This window comes from Taudactylus pleione, unplaced genomic scaffold (assembly GCF_031769625.1).
Source record: "Taudactylus pleione unplaced genomic scaffold, aTauple2 ptg001283l, whole genome shotgun sequence".
In the NCBI taxonomy this organism is placed as follows: domain Eukaryota; kingdom Metazoa; phylum Chordata; class Amphibia; order Anura; family Myobatrachidae; genus Taudactylus; species Taudactylus pleione.
In genome coordinates, this window is record NW_028285683.1 from 959,687 (window position 1) to 974,686 (window position 15,000).

Sequence of the window (15,000 nt, forward strand, 5' to 3'; positions counted from 1 at the left end):
TGTGTACAGCCTCCGCTGATAGTTCCACACCTTACATGCAGCCAGTATGTGTACAGCCTCCACTGATTGTGCCGCACCTTACATGCAGCCATCCTTGTGTACAGCCTCCGCTGAAAGTGCCGCACCTTACATGCAGCCAGCCTTGTGTACAGCCAACGCTAAAAGTGCCGCACCTTACATGCAGCCAGCCATGTGAACAGACTCCACTGATAGTGCCGCACCTTACATGCAGTCAGCCTTGTGTACATCCCCCGCTGATAGTGCCACACCTTACATGCAGCCAGCCTTGTGTACAGCCTCCGCTGATATTGCAGCACCTTACATGCAGCCAGTCTTGTGTACAGCCTCCGCTGATAGTTCCACACCTTACATGCAGCCAGTATGTGTACAGCCTCCACTGAAAGTGCCGCACCTTACATGCAGCCAGCCTTGTGTACAGTCTCCGCTGATAGTGCCCAACTCACACGCATCCATCCTTGTGTACAGTCTACACTGATAGTGCCGCACCTTACATGCAGCCAGCCTTGTGTACATCCCCCCGCTGATAGTGCCACACCTTACATGCAGCCAGCCTTGTGTACAGTCTCCGCTGATAGTGCCGCAACTCACATGCATCCATCCTTGTGTAAAGCCTCCACTGATAGTGCCGCACCTTACATGCAGCCAGCCTTGTGTACATCCCCCGCTGATAGTGCCACACCTTACATGCAGCCAGCCTTGTGTACAGTCTCCACTGATAGTGCCACACCTTACATGCAGCCAGCCTTGTGTACAGCCTCCGCTGATAGTTCCACACCTTACATGCAGCCAGTATGTGTACAGCCTCCACTGATTGTGCCGCACCTTACATGCATCCATCCTTGTGTACAGTCTACACTGGTAGTGCTGCACCTTAAATACAGCCATCCTTGTGTACAGCCACCGCTGATAGTGCCACACCTTAAACACAGCCAGCCTTGTGTACAGCCTCCGCTGATAGTGCTGCACCTTACATGCAGCCATCCTTGTGTACAGCCTCCGCTGACAGTGACACACCTTACATGCAGCCAGCCTTGTGTACAGCCTCCTCTGATAGTGCCGCACCTTACATGCAGCCAGCCTTGTGTACAGCCTCCGCTGATAGTGCCGCACCTTACATGCAGCTAGCCATGTGTACAGCCTCCTCTGATAGTGCCGCACCTTACATGAAGCCAGCCATGTGTACAGCCTCCGCTGATAGTGCCGCACCTTACATGCAGCCATCCTTGTGTACAGCCCCTGCTGATAGTGCCACACCTTACATTCAGCCATCCTTGTGTACAGCCTACGCTGATAGTGGCGCACCTTACATGCAGCCAGCCTTGTGTACAGTCTCCGCTGATAGTGCCGCACCTTACATGCAGCCAGTCTTGTGTACAGCCTCCGCTGATAGTTCCACACCATGCATGCAGCCAGTATGTGTACAGCCTCCACTGATTGTGCCACACCTTACATGCAGACAGCCTTGTGTGCAGACTCCGCTGATAGTGCCGCAACTCACATGCATCCATCCTTGTGTACAGTCTACACTGATAGTGGCGCACCTTACATGCAGCCAGCCTAGTGTACAGTCTCCGCTGATAGTGCCACACCTTACATGCAGCCATCCTTGTGTACAGCCCCCGCTGATAGTGCTGCACCTTACATGCAGCCAGCATGTGTACAGCCTCCTCTGATAGTGCCGCACCTTACATGCAGCCAACCTTGTGTACAGCCTCCGCTGATCGGTATTACAGATGTGAGAAAGCAGACTTCGGCGTCTCTATGGGCCCCATTTACAAACGAAGGGAAATACCAGCGGCAATTTTCATTTAGTATTACTGTGATACAAACAAAAATTCCTCTAGTATTTAGTAATACTTTACTCACAATTCTGCGAATACATCAGTAACATCAGGATGGGTATTACAGATGTGAGATAGCAGTAGTCGGTGTCTATGCTGGCTGTGCTGTGGCTGATATTACAAATGTATACACAGGACAGTGAGGTATTACAGATGTGAGAAAGCAGTAGTGGGTGTCTATGCTGGCTGAGCTGTGGCTGATATTACAAATGTATACACAGGACTGTGAGGTATTACAGATGTGAGAAAGCAGTAGTGGGTGTCTCTATGCTGGCTGAGCTGTGGCTGATGTTACAGATGTATACACAGGACTGTGAGGTATTACAGATGTGAGAAAGCAGTAGTGGGTGTCTCTATGCTGGCTGAGCTGTGGCTGATGTTACAGATGTATACACAGGACTGTGAGGTATTACAGATGTGAGAAAGCAGTAGTGGGTGTCTCTATGCTGGCTGAGCTGTGGCTGATGTTAAAGATGTATACAAAGGACTGTGAGGTATTACAGATGTGAGAAAGCAGTAGTGGGTGTCTCTATGCTGGCTGAGCTGTGGCTGATGTTACAGATGTATACAAAGGACTGTGAGGTATTACAGATGTGAGATAGCAGTAGTGGGTGTCTCTATGCTGGCTGAGCTGTGGCTGATGTTACAGATGTATACAAAGGACTGTGAGGTATTACAGATGTGAGATAGCGGTAGTGGGTGTCTTTATGCTGGCTGTGCTGTGGCTAATATTACAGATGTATACACAGGACTGTGAGGTATTACAGATGTGAGATAGCAGTAGTGGGTGTCTATGCTTGCTGTGCTGTGGCTAATATTACAGATGTATACACAGGACTGTGAGGTATTACAGATGTGAGATAGCAGTAGTGGGTGTCTCTATGCTGGCTGAGCTGTGGCTGATGTTACAGATGTATACAAAGGACTGTGAGGTATTACAGATGTGAGATAGCGGTAGTGGGTGTCTCTAGGCTGGCTGTGCTGTGGCTAATATTACAGATGTATACACAGGACTGTGAGGTATTACAGATATGAGATAGCAGTAGTGGGCATCTCTATGCTTGCTGAGCTGTGGCTGATGTTACAGATGTATACACAGGACTGTGAGGTATTACAGATGTGAGATAGCAGTAGTGGGTGTCTCTATGCTGGCTGAGCTGTGGCTGATGTTACAGATGTATACAAAGGACTGTGAGGTATTACAGATGTGAGATAGCGGTAGTGGGTGTCTCTATGCTGGCTGTGCTGTGGCTAATATTACAGATGTATAAACAGGACTGTGAGGTATTACAGATGTGAGATTGCGGTAGTGGGTGTCTCTATGCTGGCTGTGCTGTGGCTGATGTTACAGCTGTATACGCAAGACTGTGTGGTATCACAGATGAGAGAAAGCAGTAGTGGGCATCTTTATTCTAGATGAGCTATGGCTGATGTTACAGATGTATACACAGGACTGTGAGGTATTACATATGTGAGATAGCAGTAGTGGGTGTCTATGCTGGCTGAGCTGTTACTGATATTACAGATGTATACACAGGACTGTGAGGTATTACAGATGTGAGATAGCAGTAGTGGGTGTCTCTATGCTGGCTGTGCTATGGCTGATGTTACAGATGTATACACAGGACTGTGAGGTATTACAGATGTGAGATAGCAGTAGTGGGGGTCTCTATGCTGGCTGAGCTGTTACTGATAATACAGATGTATACACAGGACTGTGAGGTATTACAGATGTGAGATAGCAGTAGTGGGTGTCTCTATGCTGGCTGAGCTGTTACTGATAATACAGATGTATACACAGGACTGTGAGGTATTACAGATGTGAGATAGCAGTAGTGGGTATCTCTAGGCTGGCTGGACTGTGGCAGAAATACAGGACAGTGAGTTATTACAGATGTGAGATAGCAGTAGTGGGTGTCTCTATGTTGGCTGAGCTGTGGCTGATGTTACAGATGTATACACAGGACTGTGAGGTATTACAGATGTGAGATAGCAGTAGTGGGTGTCTCTATGTTGGCTGAGCTGTGGCTGATGTTACAGATGTATACACAGGAGTGTAATGTATTACAAATGTGAGATAGCAGTAGTGGGTGTCTCTATGCTGGCTGAGCTGTGGCTGATGTTACAGATGTATACACAGGACTATGAGGTATTACAAATGTGAGATAGCAGTAGTGGGCGTCTCTATTCTGGCTGTACTGTGGCTGATATTACAGATGTATACCCAGGACTGTGAGGTATTACAGATGTGAGATAGCAGTAGTGGGTGTCTATGCTGGCTGTGCTGTGGCTGATGTTACAGATGTATTCAGAGGACTGTGAGGTATTACAGATGTGAGAAAGCAGTAGTGGATATCTCTATGCTGGCTGAGCTGTGGCTGATGTTACAGATGTATACACAGGACTGTGAGGTATTACAGATGTGAGATAGCAGTAGTGGGTGTCTCTATGCTAGCTGGACTGTGGCTGATGTTACAGGACTGTGAGGTATTACAGATGTGAGATAGCAGTAGTGGGTGTCTCTATGCTGGCTGAGCTGTGGCCGATGTTACAGATGTATACAGAGGACTTTGAGGTATTACGGATGTGAGAAAGCAGTAGTGGTGTCTCTATGCTGGCTGTGCTGTGGCTGATGTTACAGATGTATACACAGGACTGAGGTATAACAGATGTGAGATAGCAGTAGTGGGTGTCTCTATGCTGGCTGTGCTGTGGCTGATGTTACTGATGTATACACAGGACTGTGAGGAATTACAGATGTGAGATAGCAGTAGTGGGTGTCTCTATGCTGGCTGAGCTGTGGCTGATGTTACTGTTGTATACACAGGACTGAGGTATTACAGATGTGAGATAGCAGTAGTGGGTGTCTCTATGCTGGCTGAGCTGTGGCCGATGTTATAGATGTATACACAGGACTGTGAGGTATTTCAGATGTGAGATAGTAGTAGTGGGTGTTTCTATGCTGGCTGAGTTGTGGCTGATGTTACTGTTGTATACACAGGACTGTGAGGTATTACAGATGTGAGAAAGCAGTAGTGGATATCTCTATGCTGGATGAGCTGTGGCTGATGTTACAGATGTATACACAGGACTGTGAGGTATTTCAGATGTGAGATAGCAGTAGTGGGTGTGTATGCTGGCTGTGCTGTGGCTGTTGTTACAGATGTATACAGAGGACTGTGAGGTATTACAGATGTGAGATAGCAGTAGTGGATGTCTCTATGCTAGCTAGACTGTGGCTGATGTTACAGGACTGTGAGGGTATTACAGATGTGAGATAGCAGTAGTGCGGTGTCTATGCTGGCTGAGCTGTGGCTGATGTTACAGATGTATACTAGGGGTGAGCGGGTTCGGATTTCTGAAATCCGAACCCCCCCGAGCACCCCCGATCCGAGTCCGATCCGAGTCAGGCTCGACTTTTCCCGCCTGACTCGGATCTGAAATCGAGGCAAAACGTCATCATCCCGCCTTCCGAGTCTCGCGGGTTTTGGATCCTATATATGGTACCCGCGTCGGCGCCATTTTCTCACTCGGCTGTGGACAGTGAAGAGGGAGGGTGGGAGTTAGGGCTGTGTAGTGTAGTGTAGTGTAGTGTAGTGCTGCTGTTGTCCACTACTTCAAAGTCCATAGGGGCTGGCTGTGTTGTGCTGTGCTGCTGTTGTTAATAGGGGCTGTGTCCACTACTTCAAAGTCCATAGGGGCTGGCTGGACTGTGTTGTGCAGTCAGTTCTCCATAGGGGCTGTGTCCACTCCAAAGTCCTGTGCAGTGTCCCAGTCCTAAAGGGAGTGCTGTATAGTGTTGTCCAGGGGGTGCTCTGTCCATCAGGGGTGCTCCCCCAAGTGCTAAAAAAATAATATATTTTCTGTGTTTGTGAATTGTGTGCGCAGTAGCCGCACGTGCATCAACAAAGTAGTGCCAAGCGTGCGCCTGTGTCATAAGTAAAGGCGCTGGCTGCTGACCGTTAAGGGTGCTGTAACCCCCGAAAGTACACTCCAGTCCAAACCAAAAAAAAAATTATTTTCTGTGTTTGTGAATTGTTGTGCGCAGTAGCCGCACGTGCATCAACAAAGTAGTGCCAAGCGTGCACCTGTGTCATAAGTAAAGGGCCGGCTGGCTTGACCGTTAAGGGTGCTGTAACCCCCGAAAGTACACTCCAGTCCAAACCAAAAAAAAAATTATTTTCTGTGTTTGTGACTGTGTGCGCAGTAGCCGCACGTGCATCAACAAAGTAGTGCCAAGCGTGCGCCTGTGTCATAAGTAAAGGGCCAGCTGGCTTGACCGTTAAAGGGTGCTGTAACCCCCGAAAGTACACTCCAGTCCAAACCAAAAAAAAATTATTTTCTCTGTTTGTGAATTGTGTGCGCAGTAGCCGCACGTGCATCAACAAAGTAGTGCCAAGCGTGCTGCCTGTGTCATAAGTAAAGGGCCGGCTGGCTTGACCGTTAAAGGGTGCTGTAACCCCCGAAAGTACACTCCAGTCCAAACCAAAAAAAAATTATTTTCTGCGTTTGTGAATTGTGTGCGCAGTAGCCGCACGTGCATCAACAAAAGTAGTGCCAAGCGTGCGCCTGTGTCATAAGTAAAGGGGCCGGCTGGCTTTGACCGTTAAGGGTGCTGTAACCCCCGAGAGTACACTCCAGTCCAAACCAAAAAAAAAAATTATTTTCTGTGTTTGTGAATTGTGTGCGCAGTAGCCGCACGTGCATCAACAAAGTAGTGCCAAGCGTGCGCCTGTGTCATAAGTAAAGGGCCGGCTGGCTTGACCGTTAAGGGTGCTGTAACCCCCGAAAGTACACTCCAGTCCAAACCAAAAAAAAAATTATTTTCTGTGTTTGTGAATTGTGTGCACTGTGGCTGCACGTGCATCAACAAAGGAGCAGCGCCAAGCGTGCGCCTGTGTCCCATAAGTAAAGAGCCGGCTGGCTCATTTCTTAAAGGGTGGTGTAACCCACAAAGTGCACTACTCTCCAGCAAAAATAAAAAAATATTTTCTGTGTTTGTGTGCGCTTTAGCCGCACGTATATATATCAATATAACATAAATGGAGGACCAAACTTTCTCCGATAAAAATAAAATAGGGAAAGATCAAGAACCCACTTCCTCCTAGTGCTGTTGCTGCTGCTGGGAGTTGTTCATCATCCCAGAGAGGAAGTAGGAACATCACTACTTTTACTAAACAATTGACCCTCCAACAGTCCCTAGCGATGAGGATGAAGTACGACAGCAGTCATCCTGAAGCAAAACGTATAACTGAGGCCTTGACTGCTATGTTGGTGTTAGACGTGCGTCCGGTATCCGACATTAGTGCAGTGGGATTTAGACAATTGATGGAGGTAGTGTGTCCTCGACTCCAAATCCCGTCTAGATTCCACCTGCATCCTCAAAGCAGCAGCGACAAGCATGCGTCTGTCTGTTAAAGGGTGGTGACACCCTCAAAGTGTGCTACACAAACAATTAAAATATTGTTCTTTTTTTTTGGTCTTTGTGAAATGTGTGGGCTGTAGCCGCACCTGCATCCTTAAGAGCAGCAGCGACAAGCGTGCGTCTGTCTGTTAAAGGGTGGTGTAACTCTCAAAGTGTTCCAAAAAATAAAAAACTATTTTTTTAATGTGTTTGTGACTTGTGTGCGATGTAGCCACACTTGCATCCTCAAAGCAGCAGCGACAAGCGTGCATCTGTCTGTTAAAGGGTGGTGACACCCTCAAAGTGTGCTACACAAACAATTAAAATATTGTTCTTTTTTTTTTGGTCTTTGTGAAATGTGTGGGCTGTAGCCGCACCTGCATCCTTAAAGCAGCAGCGACAAGCGTGCGTCTGTCTGTTAAAGGGTGTGACACCCTCAAAGTGTGCTACACAAACAATAAAAATATTCTTCTTCTTTTTTCTGTCTATGTGAATTGTGTGGGCTGTAGCCGCACCTGCATCCTTAAAGCAGCAGCGACAAGCGTGCGTCTGTCTGTTAAAGGGTGGTGTAACCCTCAAAGTGTGCTCCACAAACAATAAAAATATTCTTTTTTTTTTCTGTCTTTGTGAATTGTGTGGGCTGTAGCCGCACTTGAATCCTCAAAGCAGCAGCGACAAGCGTGCGTCTGTCTGTTAAAGGATTACATCGGTGACAGCATCCAAGTAGGCATGTCAGACAGTCCGTACCTGTACTGGCAGGAAAAAGAAGCAATTTGGAGGTCCCTGTACAAACTGGCTCTATTTTACCTGAGTTGCCCCCCCTCCAGTGTGTACTCCGAAAGAGTGTTTAGTGCAGCCGGGAACCTTGTCAGCGAAAGGCGTAGGAGGTTGCTTCCACAAAATGTGGAGAAGATGATGTTCATAAAATGAATTATCAACTCTTCCAGGGAGACCAGCCTCCAGAACGTACAGAGGGACCTGTGGTTCCAGCAGGGACGAATTAATACTCTGTGAGGATGAGGATGTACACACTGAAGAGGGTGAGGAATCGGTGGATGAGGATGACATCTTGCCTCCGTAGAGCCTGTTTGTGCAGGGACAGATAAATTGCCAGCTTGTTTTGTGGGGGCCCAAACGAACCAATCATTTCAGCCACAGTTGTGTGGCAGACCCTGGCGCTGAAATGATTGGTTTGTTAAAGTGTGCATGTCCTGTTTATACAACATAAGGGTGGGTGGGAGGGCCCAAGGACAATTCCATCTTGCACCTCTTTTTTTTCTTTGCATTATGTACAGTTTGGGGCCTAGTTTTTCAATGCCATCCTGTCTGCCACTGCAGTTTCACGCCTAGATGGGTCACGTGTTTGTGCCGCCCACTTGTGTCGCTTAGCATAGTCATCCAGCTACCTCGGTGCAACCTTTTGGACATAAAAACACTATTGTGAGGTGTGAGGTAGTCAGAATAGACTGGAAATGAGTGGAAATTAAGGTTATTGAGGTTAATAGCATAGGAGCAGAAAAACCTACAAATTCTGTGATTTTAGCTGTTTTTATGCTTTTTTTCAAAAAAATACAGATCCAAAACACAAAACCCAGAACCCAAAACACGCAAGGGTGGTTTTGGCAAAACCAATCCAGATCCAAAACACGAAGAAAGATCCAGATCCAAAACCAAAACACAAAACACGAAAAGTGGCCGGTGCACACCCCTAATATATACACAGGACTGTGAGGTATTACAGATGTGAGATAGCAGTAGTGGATGTCTCTATGCTGCCTGAGCTGTGGCTGATGTTACAGATGTATACACAGGACTGTGAGGTATTACAGATGTGAGATAGCAGTAGTGGGTGTCTCTATGCTGGCTGTGCTGTGGCTGATGTTACAGATGTATACACAGGACTGTGAGGTATTACAGATGTGAGATAGCAGTAGTGGATGTCTCTATGCTGCCTGAGCTGTGGCTGATGTTACAGATGTATACACAGGACTGTGAGGTGTTACAGATGTGAGAAAGCAGTAGTGGGTGTCTCTATGCTGGCTGTGCTATGGCTGATGTTACAGATGTATACACAGGACTGTGAGGTATTACAGATGTGAGATAGCAGTAGTGGTGTCTCTATGCTGGCTGTGCTGTGGCTGATGTTACAGATGTATACACAGGACTGTGAGGTATTACAGATGGGAGATAGTAGTGGGTCTCTATGCTGGCTGTGCTGTGGCTGATGTTACAGATGTATACACAGGACTGTGAGGTATTACAGATGTGAGATAGCAGTAGTGGGTGTCTCTATGCTGGCTGTGCTGTGGCTGATGTTACAGATGTACACACAGGACTGTGAGGTATTACTGATGTGAGATAGTAGTGGGTGTCTCTATGCTGGCTGTGCTGTGACTGATGTTACAGATGTATACACAGGACTGTGAGGTATTACAGATGTGAGATAGCAGTAGTGGGTGTCTCTATGCTGGCTGAGCTGTGGCTGATGTTACAGATGTATACACAGGACTGTGAGGTATTACAGATGTGAGATAGCAGTAGTGGGTGTCTCTATGCTGGCTGAGCTGTGGCTGATGTTACAGATGTATACACAGGACTGTGAGGTATTACAGATGTGAGATAGCAGTAGTGGGTGTCTCTATGCTGGCTGAGCTGTGGCTGATGTTACAGATGTATACACAGGACTGTGAGGTATTACAGATGTGAGATAGCAGTAGTGGGTGTCTCTATGCTGGCTGTGCTGTGGCTGATGTTACAGATGTATACACAGGACTGTGAGGTATTACAGATGTGAGATAGCAGTAGTGGGCGTCTCTATGCTGGCTGTGCTGTGGGTGATGTTACAGATGTATACACAGGACTGTGAGGTATTACAGATGTGAGATAGCAGTAGTGGGTGTCTCTATGCTGGCTGAGCTGTGGCTGATGTTACAGATGTATACACAGGACTGTGAGGTATTACAGATGTGAGATAGCAGTAGTGGGTGTCTCTATGCTGGCTGTGTTGTGGCTGATGTTACAGATGTATACACAGGACTGTGAGGTATTACAGATGTGAGATAGTAGTGGGTGTCTCTATGCTGGCTGAGCTGTGGCTGATGTTACAGATGTATACACAGGACTGTGAGGTATTACTGATGTGGGATAGCAGTAGTGGGTGTCTCTATGCTGGCTGTGCTGTGGCTGATGTTACAGATGTATACACAGGACTGGGAGGTATTACAGATGTGAGATAGCAGTAGTGGGTGTCTCTATGCTGGCTGATGTTACAGATGTATACACAGGACTGTGAGGTATTACAGATGTGAGATAGCAGTAGTGGGTGTCTCTATGCTGGCTGTGCTGTGGCTGATGTTACAGATGTATACACAGGACTGTGAGGTATTACAGATGGGAGATAGCAGTAGTGGGAGCCTCTATGCTGGCTGAGCTGTGGCTGATGTTACAGATGTATACACAGGGCTGTGAGGTATTACAGATGTGGGATAGCAGTAGTGGGTGTCTCTATGCTGGCGGTGCTGTGGCTGATGTTACAGATGTATACACAGGACTGTGAGGTATTACAGATGTGAGATAGCAGTAGTGGGTGTCTCTATGCTGGCTGAGCTGTGGCCGATGTTACTGATGTATTTACAGGACTGTGAGGTATTACAGATGTGAGATAGCAGTAGTGGTGTCTCTATGCTGGCTGAGCTGTGTCTGATATTACAGATGTATACACAAGACTGTGAGGTATTACAGATGTGAGATAGCAGTAGTGGGTGTCTCTATGCTGGCTGTGCTGTGTCTGATGTTACATATGTATACACAGGACTGTGAGGTATTACAGATGTGAGATAGCAGTAGTGGGTGTCTCTATGCTGGCTGAGCTGTGGCTGATGTTACAGATGTATACACAGGACTGTGAGGTATTACAGATGTGAGATAGCAGTAGTGGGTGTCTCTATGCTGGCTGAGCTGTGGCTGATGTTACAGATGTATACACAGGACTGAGGTATTACAGATGTGAGATAGCAGTAGTAGGTGTCTCTATGCTGGCTGATGTTACAGATGTATACACAGGACTGTGAGGTATTACAGATGTGAGATAGCAGTAGTGGGTGTCTCTATGCTGGCTGTGCTGTGGCTGATGTTACAGATGTATACACAGGACTGGGAGGTATTACAGATGTGAGATAGCAGTAGTGGGTGTCTCTATGCTGGCTGATGTTACAGATGTATACACAGGTCTGTGAGGTATTACAGATGTGAGATAGCAGTAGTGGGTGTCTATGCTGGCTGTGCTGTGGCTGATGTTACAGATGTATACACAGGACTGTGAGGTATTACAGATGTGAGATAGCAGTAGTGGGTGTCTCTATGCTGGCTGTGCGGTGTCTGATGTTACAGATGTATACACAGGACTGTGAGGTATTACAGATGTGAGAGCAGTAGTGGATGTCTCTATGCTGGCTGATGTTACAGATGTATACACAGGACTGTGAGGTATTACAGATGGGAGATAGTAGTAGTGGGGTCTCTATGCTGGCTGTGCTGTGGCTGATGTTACAGATGTATACACAGGACTGTGAGGTATTACAGATGTGAGATAGCAGTAGTGGGTGTCTCTATGCTGGCTGAGCTGTGGCTGATGTTACAGATGTATACACAGGACTGAGGTATTACAGATGTGAGATAGCAGTAGTGGGTGTCTCTATGCTGGCTGTGCTGTGGCTGATGTTACAGATGTATACACAGGACTGTGAGGTATTACAGATGTGAGATAGCAGTAGTGGGGGGTTCTCTATGCTGGCTGAGCTGTGGCTGATGTTACAGATGTATACACAGGACTGTGAGGTATTACAGATGTGAGATAGCAGTAGTGGGTGTCTCTATGCTGGCTGAGCTGTGGCTGATGTTACAGATGTATACACAGGACTGTGAAGTATTACAGATGTGAGATAGCTGTAGTGGATGTCTCTATGCTGGCTGTACTGTGGCTGATGTTACAGATGTATACACAGGACTGTGAGGTATTACAGATGTGAGATAGCAGTAGTGGGTGTCTATGCTGGCTGAGCTGTGGCTGATGTTACAGATGTATACACAGGACTGTGAGGTATTACAGATGTGAGATAGCAGTAGTGGGTGTCTATGCTGGCTGAGCTGTGGCTGATGTTACAGATGTATACACAGGACTGTGAGGTATTACAGATGTGAGATAGCAGTAGTGGGTGTCTCTGCTGGCAGTGCTGTGGCTGATGTTACAGATGTATACATAGGACAGTGAGGTATTACTGATGTGGGATAGCAGTAGTGGGTGTCTCTATGCTGGCTGTGCTGTGGCTGATGTTACAGATGTATACACAGGACTGTGAGGTATTACAGATGTGAGATAGCAGTAGTGGGTGTCTATGCTGGCTGAGCTGTGGCTGATGTTACAGATGTATACACAGGACTGTGAGGTATTACAGATGTGAGATAGCAGTAGTGGATGTCTCTATGCTGGCTGTGCTGTGGCTGATGTTACAGATGTATACACAGGACTGTGAGGTATTACAGATGTGAGATAGCAGTAGTGGGGGTCTCTATGCTGGCTGAGCTGTGGCTGATGTTACAGATGTATACACAGGACTGTGAGGTATTACAGATGTGAGATAGCAGTAGTGGGTGTCTCTATGCTGGCTGTGCTGTGGCTGATGTTACAGATGTATACACAGGACTGTGAGGTATTACAGATGTGAGATAGCAGTAGTGGGGGTCTCTATGCTGGATTAGCTATAGCAGGCATTAGTACACATTCACAGCTGCACTCTGTGTGAATTAACAATTGCGTGTGCAATAGCGATTATTACTGAATGTGTGTTTCTTATGTATGTAATTTGTAGTAGGTACAGAACCTACTTCTATGAGCTGCTTAATCACCAGATCTGGGATGAGCCGTATTCCAGTGCTCCTTTGTCTTTATGCTTCTTAGGGCAGCTCTTTCCTGCAGAAGAGTAATGGACATATACAACTGCACCCACATCATGTAATGTCTACAGTCAGCATGCTGACATAGCTTTTTTCATGCAAGTAAGTCCTAACCGCAGCCAAACCCTAATATAAGATGTCGACATTATGTCAGTGTGAACAATGTGATCATCGACATAACATCCATGACGACATTCAGATTATGTCGACATTCTGTATATCGAAAGTTGTATTGCTATCTATGTAAGGTCTATAGAAAAAACAGAAACCAGAAAGAAATGTCTTCAGTAATGAAGGTGACAAAATGAAACACAATTACTTCAATGTTTCTGTTAATTAAAAGAAAATTTCCTACCAGTACTTTCAGTTCTTACCATGGGTTCCAAGTACCAGTTGGCTGAGGAGATATCAGGGCGTGGCGTGGTGGATATTTCCAAAATATATGCTGAGTAGATGGGCACACGAGCTATGCGATGATACAGGGTGGCATAATAGTAACCCCCTTGCAGGCGCTGGCAGATATTGGCAGTGCTATTGGAGGCAAGTCCCAATGGCTCCTGACCCTGGTAAAAGAAACTCTGACATTCTGAGACTTGGGAGAAGTCCTGTAGCACCTCAGCAATTCCCCCCGACCACAGAACAAGGAGAATAAGCGATAGCTTCAGGAAAGTCATTTTTCCGATAAAGGACTTCAGCCCTCAACTGTATTTATATACTAAGTGATAGCGTACGTCATGGAGAAAATAACAGATGATCAAACAGAGCTTACTCTCACCATCAGCTCCACTAATCTACAATGTGTATAAAGGGGAAAAACAAAGCTAAATATATAGCAAGAGATAACTATAAAATGAGACCACAGAGGAGTTTTGAGAAACAAGAAGGTAAAGTATTAATTCACAATGGGCTATTATGGGGGTCTTTTTTGGTTCTCAGATTCTAGCTGTACACAAGTCCTTCCTTCATCTCATTCCAGCAAATCTCATCATCCTGTTTAGTTTTTCACCTTCTCCCAAGAAGCCAAGACAGCTCATTTGCAGGAGTGTAATGGATAAAACGCTTTTATAATCCATCTCGGGACCCTTGGGCCTGATTGCAGCATAGGTGACATGACAATTCTTTATAATATTCTTTTTCATGGAGCGGATACAGATAGCCAGAGCATAATCGTGGTTTTGATGGAATCCTTGGTCAGGAGCTGTGCCAGAATGTGCAACTGGAATCTGCAAATGTGGGAACCTAGTACTGTTTGTGATAACATATGTAACACCCCCTAATTCTGGGTATACATAAGAATGGGGTTTCTGGGTTCTTTCTTAGGTATTTACAGAGAGGTCAAGAGGTAAGTATACAACAATTGAAAAGAACGAATCATGTATTTTATTGTAATGGAAGAGATTAAATTATAGACACTGCACTCTTGTAGTTAGATTTACAAATTCAATTACAATCAGAATTACCCCTCCATTTACAATGCACAAAGAAACAAACAATAGTTCAAGTTTTATTTTTCTGGAACACAGCCGCATTGCAATCACCAAAGAATCCTCTCCTCCTGCTGATTCCAAAGGTTAATGCACACAGTACTTTTTCTATAAAATATTATCTCAAACAATCATAACCATTCAGTAGTGACAATAAATTAGTCTTTAACTGGTCAACTTATACAGTAAATTAACTTATTTCCTAAACTTTTCTTGCCAGAAAGCTATAAGTTCATGAATTAGTATACAACATAAGTCCCGTCGGTGTACACGGTGTTGCCCGGGTTTTATTCGTTGG

At 46.0% G+C, this 15,000-nt stretch overlaps 1 protein-coding gene across 1 annotated transcript in view; it reads right to left on the reverse strand.

Moving 5' to 3' along the window:
• LOC148443396 (endonuclease domain-containing 1 protein-like) overlaps positions 1–13,892 on the reverse strand; it is a 44,811-nt gene extending 30,919 nt beyond the window's left edge. The window contains exon 1 of the mRNA XM_088462883.1: positions 13,593–13,892. Coding sequence (XP_088319009.1) covers positions 13,593–13,892 — 300 coding nt within the window. The remainder of the gene's footprint in view (positions 1–13,592) is intronic.
• Between the last annotated feature and the right edge of the window lie 1,108 nt (positions 13,893–15,000).